This window comes from Glycine max, chromosome 17 (assembly GCF_000004515.6).
Source record: "Glycine max cultivar Williams 82 chromosome 17, Glycine_max_v4.0, whole genome shotgun sequence".
NCBI classification, from domain to species: domain Eukaryota; kingdom Viridiplantae; phylum Streptophyta; class Magnoliopsida; order Fabales; family Fabaceae; genus Glycine; species Glycine max.
The window spans coordinates 39949198-39969062 of record NC_038253.2 but is presented as its reverse complement, the minus strand read 5'-3'; the positions used below and the strand labels follow the sequence as shown (position 1 = coordinate 39969062).

The window sequence follows — 19865 nt, the reverse complement described above, 5'->3', positions numbered from 1 at the left end:
GTCTTCTAAGTTTGATATGAAAGATATGGGGGAGGCGAATGTGATCTTAGGAATAAAGATCAAACGTGGAAACAATGGTATTTCCATCTCTCAATCACATTATATTGAGAAGATATTGGAGAAATTTAATTTTAAAGATTGTTCTCCGGTAAGTACTCCCATTGATCCTAACTTGAAGCTATTACCTAATAAAGGTGTAGCAGTGTCTCAACTTGAATACTCAAGGGCGATAGGATCACTCATGTATGCAATGATTAGTACTAGGCCTAATATAGCTTATGCTGTTGCTAAACTCAGTAGGTTTACAAGTAATCCTAGTTCTCATCATTGGTAAGCTATGAATAGAGTATTCAAGTACTTAAAGGGAACCATTGACTATGGTTTGACATATACTGGATTTCCTTCGGTTATTGAAGGTTACTCTGATGCAAGTTGGATAACCAATATGGAGGATTATTCATCCACAAGTGGTTGGGTATTCCTCCTTGGAGGAGGTGCTATCTCTTGGACATCCAAGAAACAGACCTGCATTACAAATTCAACAATGGAATCTGAATTTGTAGCTTTAGCAGCAGCTGGTAAAGAAGCTGAGTGACTAAGAAATCTGATCTATGAGATTCCATTGTGACCCAAACCTATACCTCCCATGTCTATCAGGTGTGATAGTCAGGCAACTTTGGCTAAGGCATATAGTCAAGTGTATAATGGGAAGTCTAGACACTTGGGTGTTAGACACAACATGGTTCGGGAGTTAATCATGTATGGTGTGATATCAGTGGAGTTTGTGAGAACTCAGCATAATTTGGCCGATCATTTAACCAAAGGGTTAAGTAGAGATCTCGTGAAAAGGTCGGCTGTGGGATTAGGATTAAAGTCCATATGAAATCTCTTATGTTAAGATACTCAATTCCCATCTAATATGACATTAGGTGCTGAATTCAATGTGGAAAGCTTAACATGTAGAGATTGGAACACATCATCGAAAGTATCCCAAAAGGAATGTGTTCGGTTCTGTAAGTTAAGGAGGTTGAAGTATAACTTCTCAATGGTTCTTTTGAAAAATTGCATTTACAGGTGCAAGAAAGAAAAGGACTACCTATATAAGCATGAAGTTTAGCCGCTTCAAGAAGCTGGGACTTGGCTTTGATATGCTTATGAAGGATAGGGACACAGGCTAGTAAAACTAGTGTCGAGCAAGAGTAATGCTATAAACTATTGTGCAGATTATCTTCATGTATTCATTATGAATAGAAAGGGTTCAATCCTTAGTGACACCCTGATATTCGAATATTTGAAACGTGTAATTTGCTAAGATGAAATTCAATCGTCACGATATTTCATCTATGCAGTAGTTTGTTGTATGTTATGACTTTGGTGATTTGATCGGTAATTACACTAAAATGGGGGAAGTTTGTTGGACATTTTAGTGTAATTGATCTCTTTATTATGTTAAAATAAGAGTGCACGTTTGTTTTAATATAATAACGAGATGTTCGGTTTAGGCAAAGGTTGGAAGTTACATGGAAGTTACTAAAACTTCCATCAACGGTTGGAAGTTACATGGAAGTTACTAAAACTTCCATCAACGGCAATTTTTAAAAATAAATAACTTCCATCAACCGCCAAAAACCACCTGTTCTTTGATTATAAATAATCATCCTGGTTCAGAAAGCATAACATGTGAAAAACATACAAGACCAAAAACAAAACTCTTGAATTATAATCTTCTGATTTTATCCGATTGAACAATTTTGGTTGAACCCCGAAATTTGATTCAATCTGAAAGTGTTTATACACGACTTCAGATTTATCCAGGATTATCTCGATTTTCAAAATTAACCAACACTTACATTATAAATAATTCAATGTCTTAGTATACATAAATCATCTTTTATATAAATCTGTTTGTCTTTTGCCACATATATGCAATCCAATGTGAGGTGGTGAAAGGTAAAATTTGAGCATATCATCCACAAACAGATAATTATGAGACCACCTACACCTACAAATATTCAGATTTGCAATCTTCACTTTTGATATCTCCAATCCTTGACATTAATTAGAACATATGTTGTATAGTTATTCACACACACACATAATATATATGTAGGGGGTGATAATTTTGCATGCATAAATCAATACCCACAGGATCCTAATTCCTTCAGAGCATTCTGCAGTTCATCCTTGTTATAGCAACCGTCGTTGTCTCTGTCTGCTTTTCTCAATATTTTCATTATTTTGTCACCAAGAGCCAGGACGACGGGAGTTAAATTGTTATGAGTCTAAGCTACTTAATTAACAGGAAATGGAAGTAAATTGAAATAGCAATTCTGTCCCCTTTTTCTCATTTCAAGTATCGAATTTATAAGGAACTACAGGTACTGGAATGGCTATTGCCAATCAGCACCAATAACAGAATTGGTTGGAGCACTAATAGAATTTGTTGGCTACTGAATATAAGAGAGTACGTATATTGTTGAAGAAAATTTTTATAAATCTAAACTTAAAGATTTTGGATTAAAATAATAATTAAATATATGATTTTTTTATTGTCCGGTGGGTATGAATTTTTTTTGTTGAAAGAGATAAAATTTATTTTAGTAATCTTTTATATTTTGAAAGTTAATCTTATTACTTTCGATTATGATGATATCTTGATTTAAAAAAAAAATCTTATAATTAAATGATTGTATTATAACTTTATAATCAAAAAGTCTACTTCAATTGATTAAGAGGGTATAAATATTATAAATCTCTTTATCCTATTTTCAATTCTTACGGATAACCAAAGCCTTCTTAACATTTTTTTTACTTTAAGAAGACCTATATGTTGAAGAAAGTGAGTTGCTCCAAAAAAAGATAACATTGACTAAAAACCTGCCAAATGTATGAGTGATATCATGCACACTTGGGAAGCTAAAGATCACGAGAAGAACAAGTGGTTGTATTCTTCTTGATGATATGACAGAAAACTTACACAAGGTTGTTATTAATTAGCTGAGTTATATATGAACAAAAATGTTCGATAACGTGCCCTGTGGTACTGTTGACTAGCAAAAAATGAGGTGATGCAAGTTTGAATAATCAGGGACCTCCCATTTGAGAATATATTCCTGTACACACTCGATCTTTTCCTACAGCTACAGCCAAGTTTGACGATCATCATTAAATCAAACCCCATTGGATTACTTTGTCAGCAGTGAGCTATATAAGGTTATTAACGTATAACTTCAAGGGTTCTAGCTTGGTTTACATCTCCCTCTTTAGACAGTCTTGTTAATCGAGTAACCAAAAAATTATTAAAATCAAATTTTCGATAAATATTAAAATCAAAATTAGAAAGGAGTTTATCATTGATATATTGCACGTATAAATCTTCAATTTATTATATAATATTTTTATTCTTCTCTAAAGTTGCATTAGTTAATTATTCTCATCACCTATATAGTCCAAATAGGACGATTGTGTCAAATGTGGCATATGATTCTTTGATGGGGGCGAGTCATGCACCCATTTTCATTATTATTAGCTTGTTTATAAATATCCAAAATAACTTTACCAAAAGTACAGAGGATAAGAAAGAATCTCTCTGTCATAAAAAAAATCGCTATGATATGGTATACATGACATTTAATCTTTTCACATATGCTTCTTGTCGGGGGGAGGGGCTGAAATAATCTAAGAGAGTGGAGGAAGAATAATTACAATGAACTCTTCTTATAAAAAGAAATCTGCTCAATAATACGTAGAAAGGTAAAGAAATCATAATTGGTCCATATATAGTTAAATCTTTGGCACCAACAAATCTTATCCATGTGTCCCCTAGCTAGAGCTCCCACCCACACTGAATTCTTTACCATAAAAAACAACTACCGAGACTTGAAGCAAATACTATGAAGACACCATCAAGATTACGCAAGAGCCCTTTTCACAATAAGCCATTTGATGTTTACTGAATTTGACAGTATCATTCACAAGGGTATGCCATGAGGACTACACATTTGGAAATTTGATCCTTTTATCCTGTTGACTCCATCCTTAATGGAAGGCAATTTCATAGAATAAATAAATTTGTTTGTCTTTTACCGTATGCAAATCAATGTGAAGTAAAAGGTAATATTCCAAGGAAAATTTTGCTCATAAATTTTAAAACTTATATATATATATATATGTCATGTAAAAAATGATTGGGACTAAGAATAGGTGATAATCTTAAATCATATAATATATAATTTCTTTTAGATATAACACTCCAAAGGCTTTTGGCGTTGATACAATCTCGAAGGGTGTGCAGTATAATTTTCAGCTAGGCATTACAAAAAGGACAACTAATGTTATTTGATATATTTCTTTCGAAGAGAAATAAATTGTGAGAATTATATCACAATTAGCTTTCTAAAGAGTGACTTCAACTTCAAGCGCGTTGGATCCATACTAATTCCAGATAGCTCTCTAAAGGAAGGATTTTCAATTTTTCATATTGCATATTGTGAGATTGGGCTTGGAGTGCCTTGTAAGTTGTAAGTTGAAGTCGCAGCAAGGAAACCGTAAAATCTCTATCCTGCATATAGGTGAAGTGAAAGGGAAAACAGCCAATATTTTATTACAAGCCAATAGTTAATTGGGATTCTTTTCCCTATTGTGATACTTTTACACTCTAAGCTTTATATATATATATATATATATATATATATATATATATATATATATATATATATCTTATTAATTACAAGCCTAAGTAGGAATTAGGTGGCTAAACTTTCTAAGGTCCTGCATGCTCTCTATCTATTAGTTAGCGTTGAATCCTTTAGGAACATGTGTATGTCATTCGTAGAAAGTTGGTATAAGGATAGATTATTTTAACAAAAAAATAATAACTAACATTGGCTGATAAAAACAAAAAAGGTTTATAAAAGATTCCACCGGGGTTTAAAAAAGTGCAAGACCATTGGAAATGCAATATTGGTATTTTTAATAATTGAGTATTTCAATTGAAATTTGTGTTATGCTTCAATGTTTTAATAGTTGGTGAGAAAAATAATTGATTGATAGTATAATTAGAAGATGTAGGGCTATGGAGGTGCAGCAAAACACTTCCTTAATGGTTGTTTTATTTTATTTTCTCTCTCTCTCTCTCTCTCTATATAAATGATATAATATAAAATTTAATAGTTTTAGTTTAAATTTAATACAACAGGACACTTTTCATATTAAATATTTCCTATGCATAGTAGATCAATCTATATATTTCTAATTTTGAGATTATTTTAAACAACTTTTACATAATATGAAACCATTTTTTATTTTTTATGAGAACAAAAACATTAAACTTGAGGTTAATTCAAAAAATATATTATATTAAACTTTAAACTTTTTAAAGATTTAGTAGTATTCTAAGTCCTGATCTGTTTTCAAAATTTAAAATATTCAGAAAAATATTAACACAAGAAAATAACACTTTAATAGAAATATTAATGTTAAAATATATCAAAAGATTAAATTAGTTTTCAAATATATGTATTATTTATAGAATATTACTGATTAACAGTTGTCATCTTCAAAAGAAGTTTTCTTAGAATTAAAATTATTTAAATTTTATTTAAGATCTATAATATTATAAGATAAATTAAATGAATTAGCACTTATGTAAAAAAATGAATTATCCATTTAAAATAAAATGCTAGAACCCTTTATTATAAATTATTAATAAATAATTTTACAACTTAACAAATGGAAAATTAATTAATATAAAGATTAATACTTTATATTATATTAAATTTATCTAAAAATTTGTCCAAACCACCACATTGAAGAGAGCCACGAGTACGTACAGCCAGAATCCAATGATTTGAACATCACCAATATTTCTCCAAATTAAACCTATTTATCAGCGACTTTTTATAAAAGGAATCAATTACAATATATCAACTTATAAGAACTAGCTAGCATAAATGTAAACTGTGATAGAATGTAGATTCCTTAGTTGTTGTTGATATGATTCAGAGTAATCACTTTGTTTTATTAATTTGTGACGATAATTATATTTATTAATTCATTTTTATCCTCCAATGAAAAATTTGTATCATTCACACTTGGAAAGCATATGATTAAACTGATATTTTTTCTGAAAAAAGAAAATTTCCATTAGTGTGTCATTAGTCACACTAAAACTTTATCCCAATGTTATATATTTTACCTTGTATGACTGCTGATTCATTTGATATAGTTTTTGTACCCTTATGATTCTACTTTCCTTTTCTTCATTAATAAAAAACTACCATAGAATATATTCTTTTAGCATCCCAATTGTATACGAGCACGTCAATAGTTGTAATAAACTCGTGACGTCACGCACATTTGGTCACGTATATGACATATATATGAAGCAACAACCTTCCCCAAATTCTTGTTCCCGTTGGTTCTTGGTCGAATTTTCACGCACATTATTAATATTTTAAATGTTGCAAATGTTGAAGGGAATTGGGTTCTGATAATCATAGTGGGTGTGTGCACACATTGATCCCCTCTACCTCTCCTCATATTTTTTCTTCCTTAAAAAACCTTTGCTAATGTAGTTGTTTGCATATCAAGTGCATTTAATTTAGTTTACTGCCATGTTAATCTTATCAGCAAAGGAAGTTAGTATTTCAACTCGTTTGGTTGCGCGTCAAATTTGAGCTGCTTTTAACATGGAAGTTAGTATTTCAAGCCTCTGATTTTCATGTAACTGCTGGGCGTCGTCTTGTCTTTCAGATGTGCAACCAAAAACAATCTTTATAAACCTAAAAAGTCTCATGTATTAACAAAAAAAATCATATATGTTGATAAAAGATATAATATATGTTATATATTTTTTTATATTATATCTTTTTAATATTGTTTTATTTAAATTTTTTTATTTAAAATTTAGATAATCTTTTAATAAAAATACATACTAAAATTCTAAAACACTTTAATTTAAAAATTAATAATAACTAAACACTAAAACAATAAAAATAGTATGAATACTAACTACTACTGCATTCACGTCAATACAAATAATAATAGCTACCATAAAATAATACAGTATATAACTGATTAAAATTTTAAAACCCTAAATTAATATTAACTTAACAATTATAATTTATTAAACGATTAAATCCTAAAATATTATTATGTAATGAATTATTTTAATTTGTAAAACACTAAAACAAAATTAATTTAACACGGATAATGAACACTAACTAGTGCACCTAGCATACAATATTATAAAATATAATATTTAAATATTAAATAGCAAAGTGGTATCAATTTCAACAACTTTGAAGATCATGAACAGTGAAGTCATTTGTAAATTCACAACTTCAAAATGAAAAAGAAATTGTTACGACTTTAAAATCATAAAAATTTTGAAGTCGTAAAATTATTTATAATTTTAGTTAAAAAAAATCATAACAAACGTCACGATTTCTAAGTCTGGGAAAATTATTTAAAAGTGATCCCCAATTAAAAAAATGTAAAAAAAGCCTACTCTCGGTAAAAAAAGATTCAAAATTATGAGTAAGTTTCTATAAATTAATGAGAAATTTATTTTAGCCTGCGGTAAAAATTTATCTTATTCAGTTTTTTATATTTACTTATCTTAGAAACGTTTCTAAAAAAACTTACAATAAATCCTAAACTAAGGCTATTAACTTATAACTTCAAGGTTAGGTTTAAATTTCCCTTGCTTTAGGCAGTCTTGTTTTTCGAATATATTTTTTTAATCAGCAAAAAGATCTTCATTAAAATAGAGGATAATGATCTTATAATTATTAAAATCAAAATTAAAAGGGAGTTCATCATTGATATATTATACGTATAAATCTGTAACTTGTCTAATTATATAATATTTTTATTCTTCTAAAGCTGAATTAGTTAATTATTCTCATCACCTAGTGCAAATAGGACGTTTGTGACAATTGTGGCATATGATTCTTTGATGGGACGAGTCGCCCATTTGGGTTATTATTAGCTTTTGTTCATTAATATAGGAAAGTAACTTTACCAAGAGCACAGGATAAGAAAGAATTTCTATATATTTTAAAAAATAAATCTTAGCCAACACATTACTTATAGGTTAGCTACAGAATCAGCCTCGGCTAAAAATATAAATTTTTAATTAGGTGCAAGAATATTTTGCCAAAATTTGGGAAGTTCAATTTCATGGGCGCATGTGGGGCCTCAGTTCTAAAACTAATTTTAAATTATGAGTTTAATTGTTTTACACTATGATTTTTATGATAGTTAATATATATAAAATTTAAACTTTTTAAATATGTGACCTTTTCATAATTAATTAATGGTGCATTTTTTTATATTGTTGGTTCACATCAATTAAATCCTTCAACTATAAATTAATTTTAAAAATGATTTTAAATCATAATCTTCAATTATAAGCCATAAATTGATTCTAAATTCAATTTTATACAAATTAATCAGTTTTTAAAACTGTTCTATAAAAAAACTGGACATATTTGTAGATGATTTAAACTGACACCAATAATTTTAATGCGAGAAAATTCTTCTTTTGCAATTCGATCTGAACAACTTTTACCGTATGAAATCATTTTTAATTTGAATTCGAAAAAGTTAAATTTTAAGTGAGGATGAATTGAAAAATATTATAATAAACTTTAAACATCTTATAGATTTAGTAAATATTCTAACTGTCTTGATCTATTTTCAAAATAAAAAATATTGAGAAAGATATTAATTAAAAAAAATTAAAATATATCAAATGATTTTTTTCAAATGTATACACGTAACAATTGTCATAGTCAAAGAAGTTTTCCGAAATTAAACTTACATAAATTTTTATCTATATAATATCAACAATATTATGAAATAAATTGATTGAATTAACGCCATTGAGAATAAATTAATACTAGAATTACCTAATCATAAAATATGAATAATTAATTTTACGACTTTAAAAATAGAAAATTAATATAAAGATGAATACTTAATATTATAGTAAATTTCTGTACAACACTTAAGCCCCAAAATTCTTACAAACCACCCGGAGTCCCACTGAAGAGAGTCACGTTATTAAAGTCAAAATCCAATTATTTGAACCGCACCAACTTCCCAAACCAATTTATTAACGACTTTATTCTAATTTTATAAAAGGATCAAATTATGGTATCAACACGTCAATGCTTGTAAAAAGCCTTGGCGTCACGCACATTTGGTCACATATATGAATTAAGCACCAAGCTTCTCCAAATTCTTGTTCCTGTTGGTCAAATTTTCAAACCAAGAATATTTTAATTATTGCAAATATTGAAAGGGAATCAGGTTCCAATTACTTAAGATCATAGCGGTTGTGTTCACAAATGATCCCTCTCCCTCTTCCCGTAGTACTGTTTCTTCCTTAATTATAAAACCTTAGCTTGCTGAAGTAGGTGTTTGACATATCAAGTACTTTTTTTAATCAGCAAAATTATATTTAATCAGCAAAAAAAGGCACGATGGATGCCAAATCCAACAACATCCAATGCTAAAGAAACAAGGTTACCCAATATTAACACAATTCACCATGTTAATATAACATATATAACCGAGTCCAATAAGCCATCCCCACAAGGCCACCAATACACTGCCATATCTATTGGAAAAAAAGAAATAAGAAACTTAGTCACTGCAATAAATCTCCAAGTGGCCAATGCTCATAATAAAACAAACAGGTAAAGTTATTAATATATAGCATTTCCAGTAGCATTTATGTCACCAACAAGATGTCCTTCTTCCACTTGGCGCCCCTTTCAATGACAAACCATATATATATATATATATATCAAGTAATATATTATTTACTATTTAGTGTTTTTCTCCTCCATGGTATGAATGATGTTAAGAATTGAACAATCACGAGAGAGATGAAAAACCTGAAAGGAAATTAGATCTACAAGACTCAAGACTGAATGATCAAGTATTCTTGATTCGCAAAGATTAATTAGCAAAGCAAGAATTGAAGCTAGGTGTCACTGTAATAAAAATGAAAAAGTTAAAAGGTTTTATATAAGATGAAAAAGGAGATGTATGTGTAATCAAAATAAATTTCAGACTTTGAGAAATTATTGTAATTTACTCTAATAAATACAATTTGTCCTGTTAATTAAATCAAGCTAAAAAAAATAAAAATCGTTGCTTTACTAGAAGTTTGGAGAAGTTTGAAAAGTTAAATTCAAACATTACAGGTGCTGCACTGCCCATTAATCTTAGTTAATTATCATTAAAATAATTTACTTTAAAGTAGATTCAAGAATACTGTAAATGTTGGAAATTTCCTTCACCACCTAACTGAACGACCTACAATATTTCTAAAGCTAATCAGACTGGTTACTTATTAAGTGTTTTTATTTTATTGTTTTGTTTTGCCTATAAAAGGCTGTCTCTCTATCAGTTTGTGTAGAGTAAAAAAAATAAAATAGAATGAATAAATATGAGAGATTAAAGTGAGAAACTCTTTCGGAGTTCTTTGGTTTGTGTACTCTTTTGGTAGGAAATCATATCGCTTATACCGGACCCTTGTTTTTATAATATTATTTTGGCTAATAAAAAACATATCGAATAAAATTTATTATATTATTCTGTCATATCATCTTATTTATTAATATATATAATATTGTGGAAATAAAGTAAATTTTATCAAATGTTTGTAAAAAATTATAATATTGATAATATCTATAAACTAAACTTTTATTATACTACATGTGTTTACATAAATAGGTCGGTTTGTAATATTTAAAAGACTTTAAATAACTGAAGTATGACTTTTTTAATTTAATAAATTTTAAAAAATATTTATCATGTAAATTCTTATGTTAAGTTGTTTCTATAATATTTGAGGCAGAAATATTGTTAAATTATTTTTATATTTGTAAGCTAGAGAAAATATTGAAATAACCTGAAAATAAGTTCTGAAAAATTACGACAAGAAAACACTTATACAAATACTATCTCATAAGATAAGCTGAAACTTAACTTGATCCAACTTCTAAAAGCATCCTTAGTAAATAAGTCAGATTCACTTGATCAGACTTGACCTAAACCTAAATACGGATTAAGTTATCAACCCGAGGAACAACCAAACATGATTCTCCATCATAGGTAGCTCATCTTTTACCATTATTATTAGCTTATATGTACATATATAAACATGCATGCGCCTCATTTAGATGCTTTCGGGTGTAGTAAAACCCGATTATTGCTTGCATATGGGCGTGATGATATTATATCATGCATTTTTACTTCCTGAACTTGTACCTAGCAAGAGCAAAATCAACAATGGTGTCAAGTTCTTCGATGGTGAGTACTCCATCGTGGTTGGCGTCTGCTCTCCTTAGAAGACGACATGCTCTTATTGATGGATTGACAAGTGCACTGTACACCAATTCCATCTGACATGACCTAAACCTAATACTGGTAAAGATATCTACCCGACCAAGAAGCAAACATGCTTCCATTATATCCTAGTTTTGATTATACAAAGTAGAGGCCGATCATATAGCCTGCTAGCTCATATTATTCTACCATAAATAATTAGTTATAGACGTACATGCGCCTCATTTAGATGCTTTGGGATTAAGGCATATGGGCGCGATGATATCATATCATGCATATATATTTACTTCCTGAATGTGTACCTAGCAAGAGCAAAATCAACAATGGTGTCAAGTTCTTCCATGGTGAGTACTCCGTCGTGGTTGGTGTCAGCTTTCCTTAGAAGACGACATGCTCTCCATCCGGGCATCTTGGATCCAAATTCTATGAAAGCTTTCTTAAGTTCTTCTTTGCTCAAACGACCGTCTCCATTACTATCTGCTTTTCTCAATATTTCCCTTATTTGATTTTCGGTGACGATTATATTCGGAGGTAGGTGCCTGTACCCAGGCACGGGCGGGATAAACACATGCTTATATGTGTTATTCGGAGGTAGGGCCTTGTGCTCAGTCATGGCAGGGATGAATATTGGCATTTTGATCTTATCTGTGTTATTTCTCTAAGGTCACCGATGCTAATTAAGTGTGTTTATGGAGATGAGTGGGCTATGTTTTTTAAAATGCCAAGACGAAAAGATTTATATAGCTAGCTAGCAAGAGTCTCACGGGGTCTATCTAGTCATAAATCTTAATTATTATTATTAGGTATGCTAGATGTTTTTTTGTCTTTTAGATATTGTTCTTTGTTTTTCATTTCTTTTTTTCTTCTGTATTTCGGCTAAGATATATAACAACTTCTTGAAGAAGCTATATCACATAGTAATGAGTAATGACACCTGGTAGCTATTAGCGCGCTAGATATGATTCTAAAGAAACTGTTATAATAACATTCTTGTAGAAAATGATTTTATAGTTATATGTAAGTATGCAACTACTTTTTTTCTTCTAAAGTTGCATTAATTCTTATTCTCACCCAGTCCAAATTAATTAGATTCTTGGGTCCTTTTGACTATGATTCTTATGGAGAATATGATTCTGATTCTCTGGTCGATGGGATCCGTTATCCTTTTGCATAATGCATGTATATAGATATATGTATCCTTTTTTTTTATTCGTAAAATCTTCAAAGGGAAGACAAAGAATAGTTAAAAAGAGAAAAAAATCTCAATAGTAATTTTTGTCCCTGAATTTAAGCATGATGTCTAGAAAATAAGATTGAATAAATTCTTAACTAATTTAAAAGTAAATATTTTATTCAGTTTGGGATGCAGTTTATTTTTAATCATTTTGCTGTAACGAATTCTGCAATACTAAGAAAATTATCAGTGTCCTTTTATGATACAATCTCCTATTTCCATTTTTGTTGCTTGGCCTGTTTTATATTTCTAATATACTTTACAATTGGTGCTTTTATCTCTTCATGGCGGAGAACACACACATGAAGAAACTCACGGCAGAGGTAGCTCGCCTCAAAGATCTTCTGGTGGACATCAAGAAACTTGCAGAGATGATGGAATCGCGTGACCAAGAGTTGAAATCACTCCTTGAGCATTTAACAATGAGAGAAAATGATCAGGATACTAGATTTGAAACAATTGAATCACACATCACCTCCTTGCTTAGGAACAATTCAGGACCTTCGAATCCACCACTTCAGGTTCAAAATGTCAAACTAGATTTTCCTAGATTTGATGGATCTGATGTTTTACAATGGATATTCAAGGCTGAGCAATTTTTTAATTACTACCATACTCCGGATGAGCAACGTTTGATTATTGTTGCTGTTCATCTTGATAAGGAAGTTGTTCCTTGTTTTCAAATGCAATCCCGCGATAATGCTTTTCCTTCTTGGACTACATTCACTAGAGTTCTGAAATTGGAATATGGCCCTTCACCATATGAATGTGCTAGATCTGACTTGTTCAAATTACAGCAAGAAACTATGGTTCAAGATTATTATGTGAAATTTACAGCATTGGCTAATCGGGTTCAAGGTGTTACGATGGAAGCCTTGCTGGATTGTTTTGTTGGAGGACTCAAACCTAACATTAAAAGAGATGTGATTGCTCAAAATTCTGTTATATTGCTGAGATGTGTGTCATTAGCAAAATTGTATGAAGAAAAATACTCTTATAAAGTCAGGAACTATCATACCAATTTTAACCATAACCAACCTACAAGCCCATACACATACCAAAAACCAAATCCAACCACAAACCAAAATGTCTCTCAATCCCTGAAATCCTCAAGTTTACCACCATTACTCCCTAGTCCCCCAACCTCTAGCCAAATTAAGAAAATGTCAGCCGCTGAAATGTAGCTTAGGCGCGAGAAAGGACTCTATTTCACTTGTGATGACAAGTTTACTCCTGCTCACCGATGTCCTAACAAACAATATCTCCTCTTACAAGTAGAAGATGATGAAGTTTTTGATGAAAGTGCCATTGAGAAATTGGATGAGGTTACTCTGGAGCGGCCTCAACAAACTGAACCGCACTTATCCTTTAATTTAAAAGGATCATCAGGTTTGGGAACAATGCGATTCACTGGATTGATTAATGGAATGCAGGTACAGATCTTGCTGGATAGTGGAAGTTCAGATAACTCCTTACAACCCATAATTGCACATTGTCTGAAATTACCAATTGAACCTATCCCTGAGTTCAAGGTGTTGGTGGGGAATGGCAATGCTCTTACTGTGGAAGGACTTATAAGAGAATTGGAGGTTAAGATTCAAGGCCATTCCGTGGTTTTACCTGCTTACTTATTGCCAGTAGCTGGAGCAGATGTGGTACTGGGTGCATCATGGCTGTCTACATTGGGTCCACACATCTCAGACTATAGCAAATTAACTCTAAAATTCTTCAGTAACAACCACTTCATTACGTTGCAAGGAGATCAATTACAGTTACCAAGCGTAGCTCAATGCCATCAATTGAGGAGATTGCAGCATACACATTCAATTGCAGAACTATACTCCCTTTGCTTTACACGATTTCATGGTCCTCAGGATCACTTACTGGAGCTTCCACCAAATATGGACCCTGCACTAACCACTCTGTTACACACTTACAAAGATGTTTTTGTTGTTCCTGTTGGATTACCACCTCCTAGAATTCAAAATCACTCTATTCCCTTGATGCAAGGATCCCAACCTGTCAAAGTCAAACCATACAGATACCCCCATAGTCAGAAGGAACAAATTGAAAAGATGGTTCAGGACATGCTCAATGAAGGTATTATTTCACCCAGCACAAGCCCTTTTTCCTCACCTATCATTTTAGTGAAAAAGAAAGATGGGACATGGAGGTTTTGCACTGATTATAGGACTTTAAATGCTATCATCATCAAAGATAGTTTTCCTATACCTACTGTAGATGAATTGATAGATGAGTTGTATGGAGCTAGATTTTTCTCCAAATTGGATCTTAGATCTGGCTTTCATCAGATTTTGATGAACAAAGAGGACAGATACAAGACTGCTTTTAGGACTCATCAAGGCCATTATGAGTGGCTCGTGATGCCCTTTGGGCTCACTAATTCCCCTGCAACTTTTCAAAGTTTGATGAATGATGTGTTCCGGGGTTTATTGAGGAAATATGTTCTTGTCTTCTTTAATGACATACTAGTATACAACCCTACTTGGAATTCTCATCTGCAACATCTAGAATCAGTTTTACAGGTGCTGCAGTATAACCAATTATTTGCTAAGCTGTCTAAATGTGCATTTGGTTTAACTGAAGTTGAATATCTAGGCCATACTGTTTCTGGTGAAGGTGTGGCTATGGATAAAGACAAAGTGCAAGCTGTAATTGATTGGCCAGTTCCTCAGAATCTAAAACAATTAAGAGGCTTCTTGGGACTTACTGGTTATTATAGAAGGTTCATAAAGGGTTATGCATCCACAGCTTCTGTACTCACAAATCTTCTTAAGAAAGACAGTTTTACATGGGACCCCACTGCTACTGTAGCTTTTACAGCATTAAAACAGGCAATTACTAAGGCTCCTGTATTAATTAGCCTTGCCTAATTTTGCAAAGCCTTTCATTTTGGAAACTGATGCATCAGGAAATGGCATTGGAGTTGTCCTAAGTCAAGAAGGACGCCCCATTGCATTCTTCTCTAGGAAACTCTCATCATGAATGCAGAAACAATCTGCTTATTCTAGAGAATCTTTTGCTATCACTGAGGCTATCTCCAAATTTAGACATTACTTGCTGGGCCATAAATTCATTATTCAAACTGATCAAAAGAGCCTGAAAACACTCACTGAACAAGCCTTGCAAACTCCTGAACAACAGTCATGGCTACCTAAGCTCCTTGGATATGATTTTACTATTGAATACAAACCAGGGAAAGAGAATATCCCTGCTGATGCACTATCCAGGTCATTTTTCATGGCTTGGTCAGCTACAAAAATACACTTTATAGAGGTCTTGCGGAAAGCACAAGCTGCAGACCCTGACCTAGCAGTTATTATTTCATCTTGCACTTAAAAGGGGTCAGTCAATTCACACTATTCAGTCCAAGACAAGCTACTACTGTGGAAGGGTAAACTTGTTGTTCCCAAAAACCATGATATGATCCAACAAATACTAAAGGAATTTCATAGTTCTACTATGGGTGGACACGCTGGTTATACCAGAACTTTGGCTAGAATTGCCTCCCAATTTTATTGGTCTGGAATGCATGGTGACATCAAGGACTTTGTTCAACAATGTTTGGTCTGCCAACAAGCCAAAACAGCTATTGTTCTTCCCTCAGGACTCCTACAGCCGTTGCCAATACCCAACCAAATCTGGGAGGATTTGGCTATGGACTTCATTACAGGGTTACCTCCATCTCATGGCTATACAGTGATCTATGTAGTTGTGGACAGATTATCTAAATATGCTCACTTTGCAACACTAAAAAGTGACTATAACAGTAAGCAAGTTGCAGAAACCTTCATGAACATGGTAGTCAAACTACATGGTATCCCTAAGACTATAGTTTCTAATAGGGATAAGGTATTTACAAGTCAATTTTGGCAACATCTTCTGAAATTAAGTGGTACAACTTTGACCATGTCCACAGCTTACCACCCACAAACAGATGGTCACTCTGAGGCACTCAACAAATGCCTTGAAATGTATCCCAGATGTTTCACTTTTGACAACCCCAAGGAATGGGTCAAGCTATTACCCTGGGCTGAGTATTGGTATAACACTGCTTACCATACTAGCACTGGTATGTCTCCCTTTAAAGCTGTCTATGGAAGGGACCCACCAAAATTGCTTCGGTATGCACCTATTAATGATGAACCAGTCTCTGTACAAGAACAACTGCTGCTTAGAGATCAAATTTTGGCTCAGCTTAAGACTCATTTACTCAGGGCACAACAAATTCAAAAGAAGAATGCTGATTTGAAAAGAAAACATGTTGAATTTCAGATTGGTGACAAGGCTCTAGTGAAGCTTCAACCATATAGGCAACATTCCCTTGCTCTGAGGAAGAATAAAAAACTTAGCCTCCATTACTTTGGTCCTTTTACAATTGTTAAAAAGATTGGGAAAGTGGCCTACAAGTTAGACTTACCAGAGAACACCAAAATTCATCCTGTTTTTCACATTTCACAACTGAAACTTTGCCATGGTAACCATGCTCAACCATACATACCATTGCCTATGACAACTACTGATTCCAGACCAATGATCCAACCAGTTTCCATATTGCAAACAAGAACCATTATCAGGGGAAATCAACAGGTCAAACAACATCTCATCTTGTGGGAGGGATTGGATTCTTCTAATGCCACATGGGAAGATCAGTCAATTCTAAGTGAGGCTTTTCCAGATTTTAACCTTGAGGACAAGGTTAATTTTGATGGAGGGGGAATTGTAACAAGTGCTAGCAGCAAGGATAAAGTTGAAGGGACAAAAGAGGGAAATAATTTGACACAAAATGAATTAGTTACATGGTTGGGAAAGAGGGGCCCACAACAAAAGGGAAAACACACGTCTGAAGGGATATTGGGTGTGAGGTAGTAGTATAATTAGCTAAGCATGAGAATAGTAGAGAGGAGGATGTAACGAATTAAGAACCTTTTCTCTCTCTTGTTGGTTCATTTTCTGTCCATACTTTTCTGCTACTAGTTCCCTTTTTAATCATTTTGCTGTAACGAATTCTGCAATACTATGAAAATTATCAGTGTCCTTTTATGATACAATCACCTATTTCCATTTTTGTTGCCTGGCCTGTTTTATATTTCTGATATACATTACACATTCTCTGTGTATCCTTTTCTCCTTTGCGTAAGAATCCTGACCAAAGTGATCACGAATATATAAGACCGGCCAGTGCCAACTCCTTCTTTCACTGATGCATCAATATTCAGTTCACCTTCAAAAATTCTGGATTATAGGATATCAAGAGTGATATAGCAATATCTGGTTAGTTGTTTTACTTGTTATAGCCATTCATTACGTCCCTGCCAAATTGCCCACAGAATAACAAAAATCCATACTCAAAGCAAATTTATCCATCCTTGACATACACGTACGATTCTATCCACACCTGTATGGACGTACACCACATTCTGCTCTTCCAGCTTCAGACACAAGGAGTAATCTCAAAATCAAACAGAATCTCTAACGTGTAGGAGCATTGTAATCTTGAGCACATAAGACCGGCCCAAAAGATATATATTCTTCTTCCCATGACTGAGATTCCAGTAATCATTTATTACTTTAGTGGTTGTGAAGATATATGGAATAAGAATAACCAAATTAAAGTAAATGAAATTACAAGAAGACCATAAGAATATTTATTTTTTTCTTAAGAATTCATGACCAGCACAAGTATTAAAAGTTTACACTAATTCACGTATCTAATTGAGTTAAATCTTCGTGATAGAAGACTATAAGAATTTGTTATATATGAATGGGACATTTATTTACTATTAGTATTTTAGGTTCTGCATTACATACAATAAACATTTATTTTATGTAAGTAAAACTTGTAATAAATAAATATTTTAAATATATAAATATATTATAATTAGATTTATTTTAAATAAATATTATTTTAACATTTAAATTATAATTTAGATTTATGAGAAATAATTGTGATCCAATGTTAATTTTAATTATTGATAATTCATTTTTTAAAAATATTAAAACTTAAGTTACAACTAAAAGTATTAAAATGATAGAGTAAAAGAGTTAAGATATTAAGAAAAATTCTTTTATCAAAAGAAAAGCAACTAAAAATGTTTGTGCTTATGATAGTTATTCTGATTTATGTATATATAAGGATATTATATAGTAGAAATAAATTTACATAAATTGGGGGGGAGGGGGGGGGGGGGGGGGGGCGCCTCAACTAAATTTTATCTATTTTTAATTTTTTTAATTATATAGTTATTATAAAAAATATTAATTTTTTAAATATAAACAAAGGTATATTAAGATATGAATTAAAACTTTTAATCTGTGTGTTGGTTTCTAAATAAAAAGAAACGACAGTAGTGTTTCAAAGAAGAATAAAATAATACTCCACCAGATTTGTCAATTAGTCAAATTAAATAGTAAAATCAACATGTGTTCATCCTAGTGAAATTGAGTTCATAGTTTGAATTCCTTAAATTAACAAGACTTCGGATTTAAGCATATGCAATGAAAACATAATTAACAAGAAAGATTCTATTAAAAATTATTGATATCAATTAATTTTTTTTTTAAAAAAATGATCATTGACAAAGCTATTAGATATAATGCAACATGTGGTGACCAAAAAGTTTAGTCAAATAGTGAAGATGTGTTGAAACTTATCTAAAACTTAACGAAATGTTCTTTGTGGCCTTACTCTAACCATAAAGTAACGAAATTATTCTTATTCTCCCGTGTATTTTTTGTCAATAAACTAATTTAGTTTTAAAGAAATAAAATAATGAAAATGGAGTTAAAGTCCGTAAACAATTACAAAACTAATGAGTGGAATTGCAGTGTTAATGCTGCTATATCATTGTAGAATTTGTGCTTTTGTTGGCTCAAAATAATAACCACATGTAATAGGAATAAAATCTTAAAAGTGTAAATTACAATTTTGATTTTTTTATTGTTTCTAATACGTAATTTTGATCTTTTTATTACTATTTTTGTATGATTTTAGTCTTTAATTTTAAAAAATTTATAATTTTAATTTAATCTTTTAATTTCACATACATTTGATTTATTTTATTTTAATTCAATTGAACTCTAGACTTAAGATTTATTTAAGGTATCAAAGAAATATTTTAATTAATTAAAATATAAAAATTAAAAGAAACAAATATATGAATAAAAAAACAACTGAAAATAACTTATTAATATAATCACAAATAAACACTTACACGTACGAGTGTTTTATGATAAAGAGAAG

At 31.5% G+C, this 19865-nt stretch overlaps 2 protein-coding genes across 2 annotated transcripts; one reads left to right on the top strand and one right to left on the bottom strand.

The window, feature by feature from the left end:
* Positions 1–11650: 11650 nt before the first annotated feature.
* On the bottom strand, positions 11651–12001 carry LOC106796711 (calmodulin-like protein 4). Its single transcript, XM_014769637.1, has one exon. It carries the CDS (start codon positions 11999–12001, stop codon positions 11651–11653), a length of 351 nt encoding a protein of 116 aa, XP_014625123.1.
* An 884-nt stretch (positions 12002–12885) lies between these two features.
* On the top strand, positions 12886–15800 carry LOC121173887 (uncharacterized). Its single transcript, XM_041011433.1, has 2 exons — positions 12886–13542; positions 13786–15800. Exons 1-2 carry the CDS (start codon positions 12886–12888, stop codon positions 15493–15495), a joined length of 2367 nt encoding a protein of 788 aa, XP_040867367.1. The 3' UTR covers positions 15496–15800.
* The last annotated feature ends 4065 nt before the right edge of the window (positions 15801–19865 follow it).

Coding starts and splice junctions, on each gene's coding strand:
- LOC106796711 (XM_014769637.1), bottom strand. CDS start 12,001: ATGCCAATATTCATCCCTGCCATGACTGAGCACAAGGCCCTACCTCCG.
- LOC121173887 (XM_041011433.1), top strand. CDS start 12,886: ATGGCGGAGAACACACACATGAAGAAACTCACGGCAGAGGTAGCTCGC. Junction 13,543..13,785: donor ATGTGATTGCTCAAAATTCT/GTTATATTGCTG, acceptor GCTGAAATGTAG/CTTAGGCGCGAGAAAGGACT.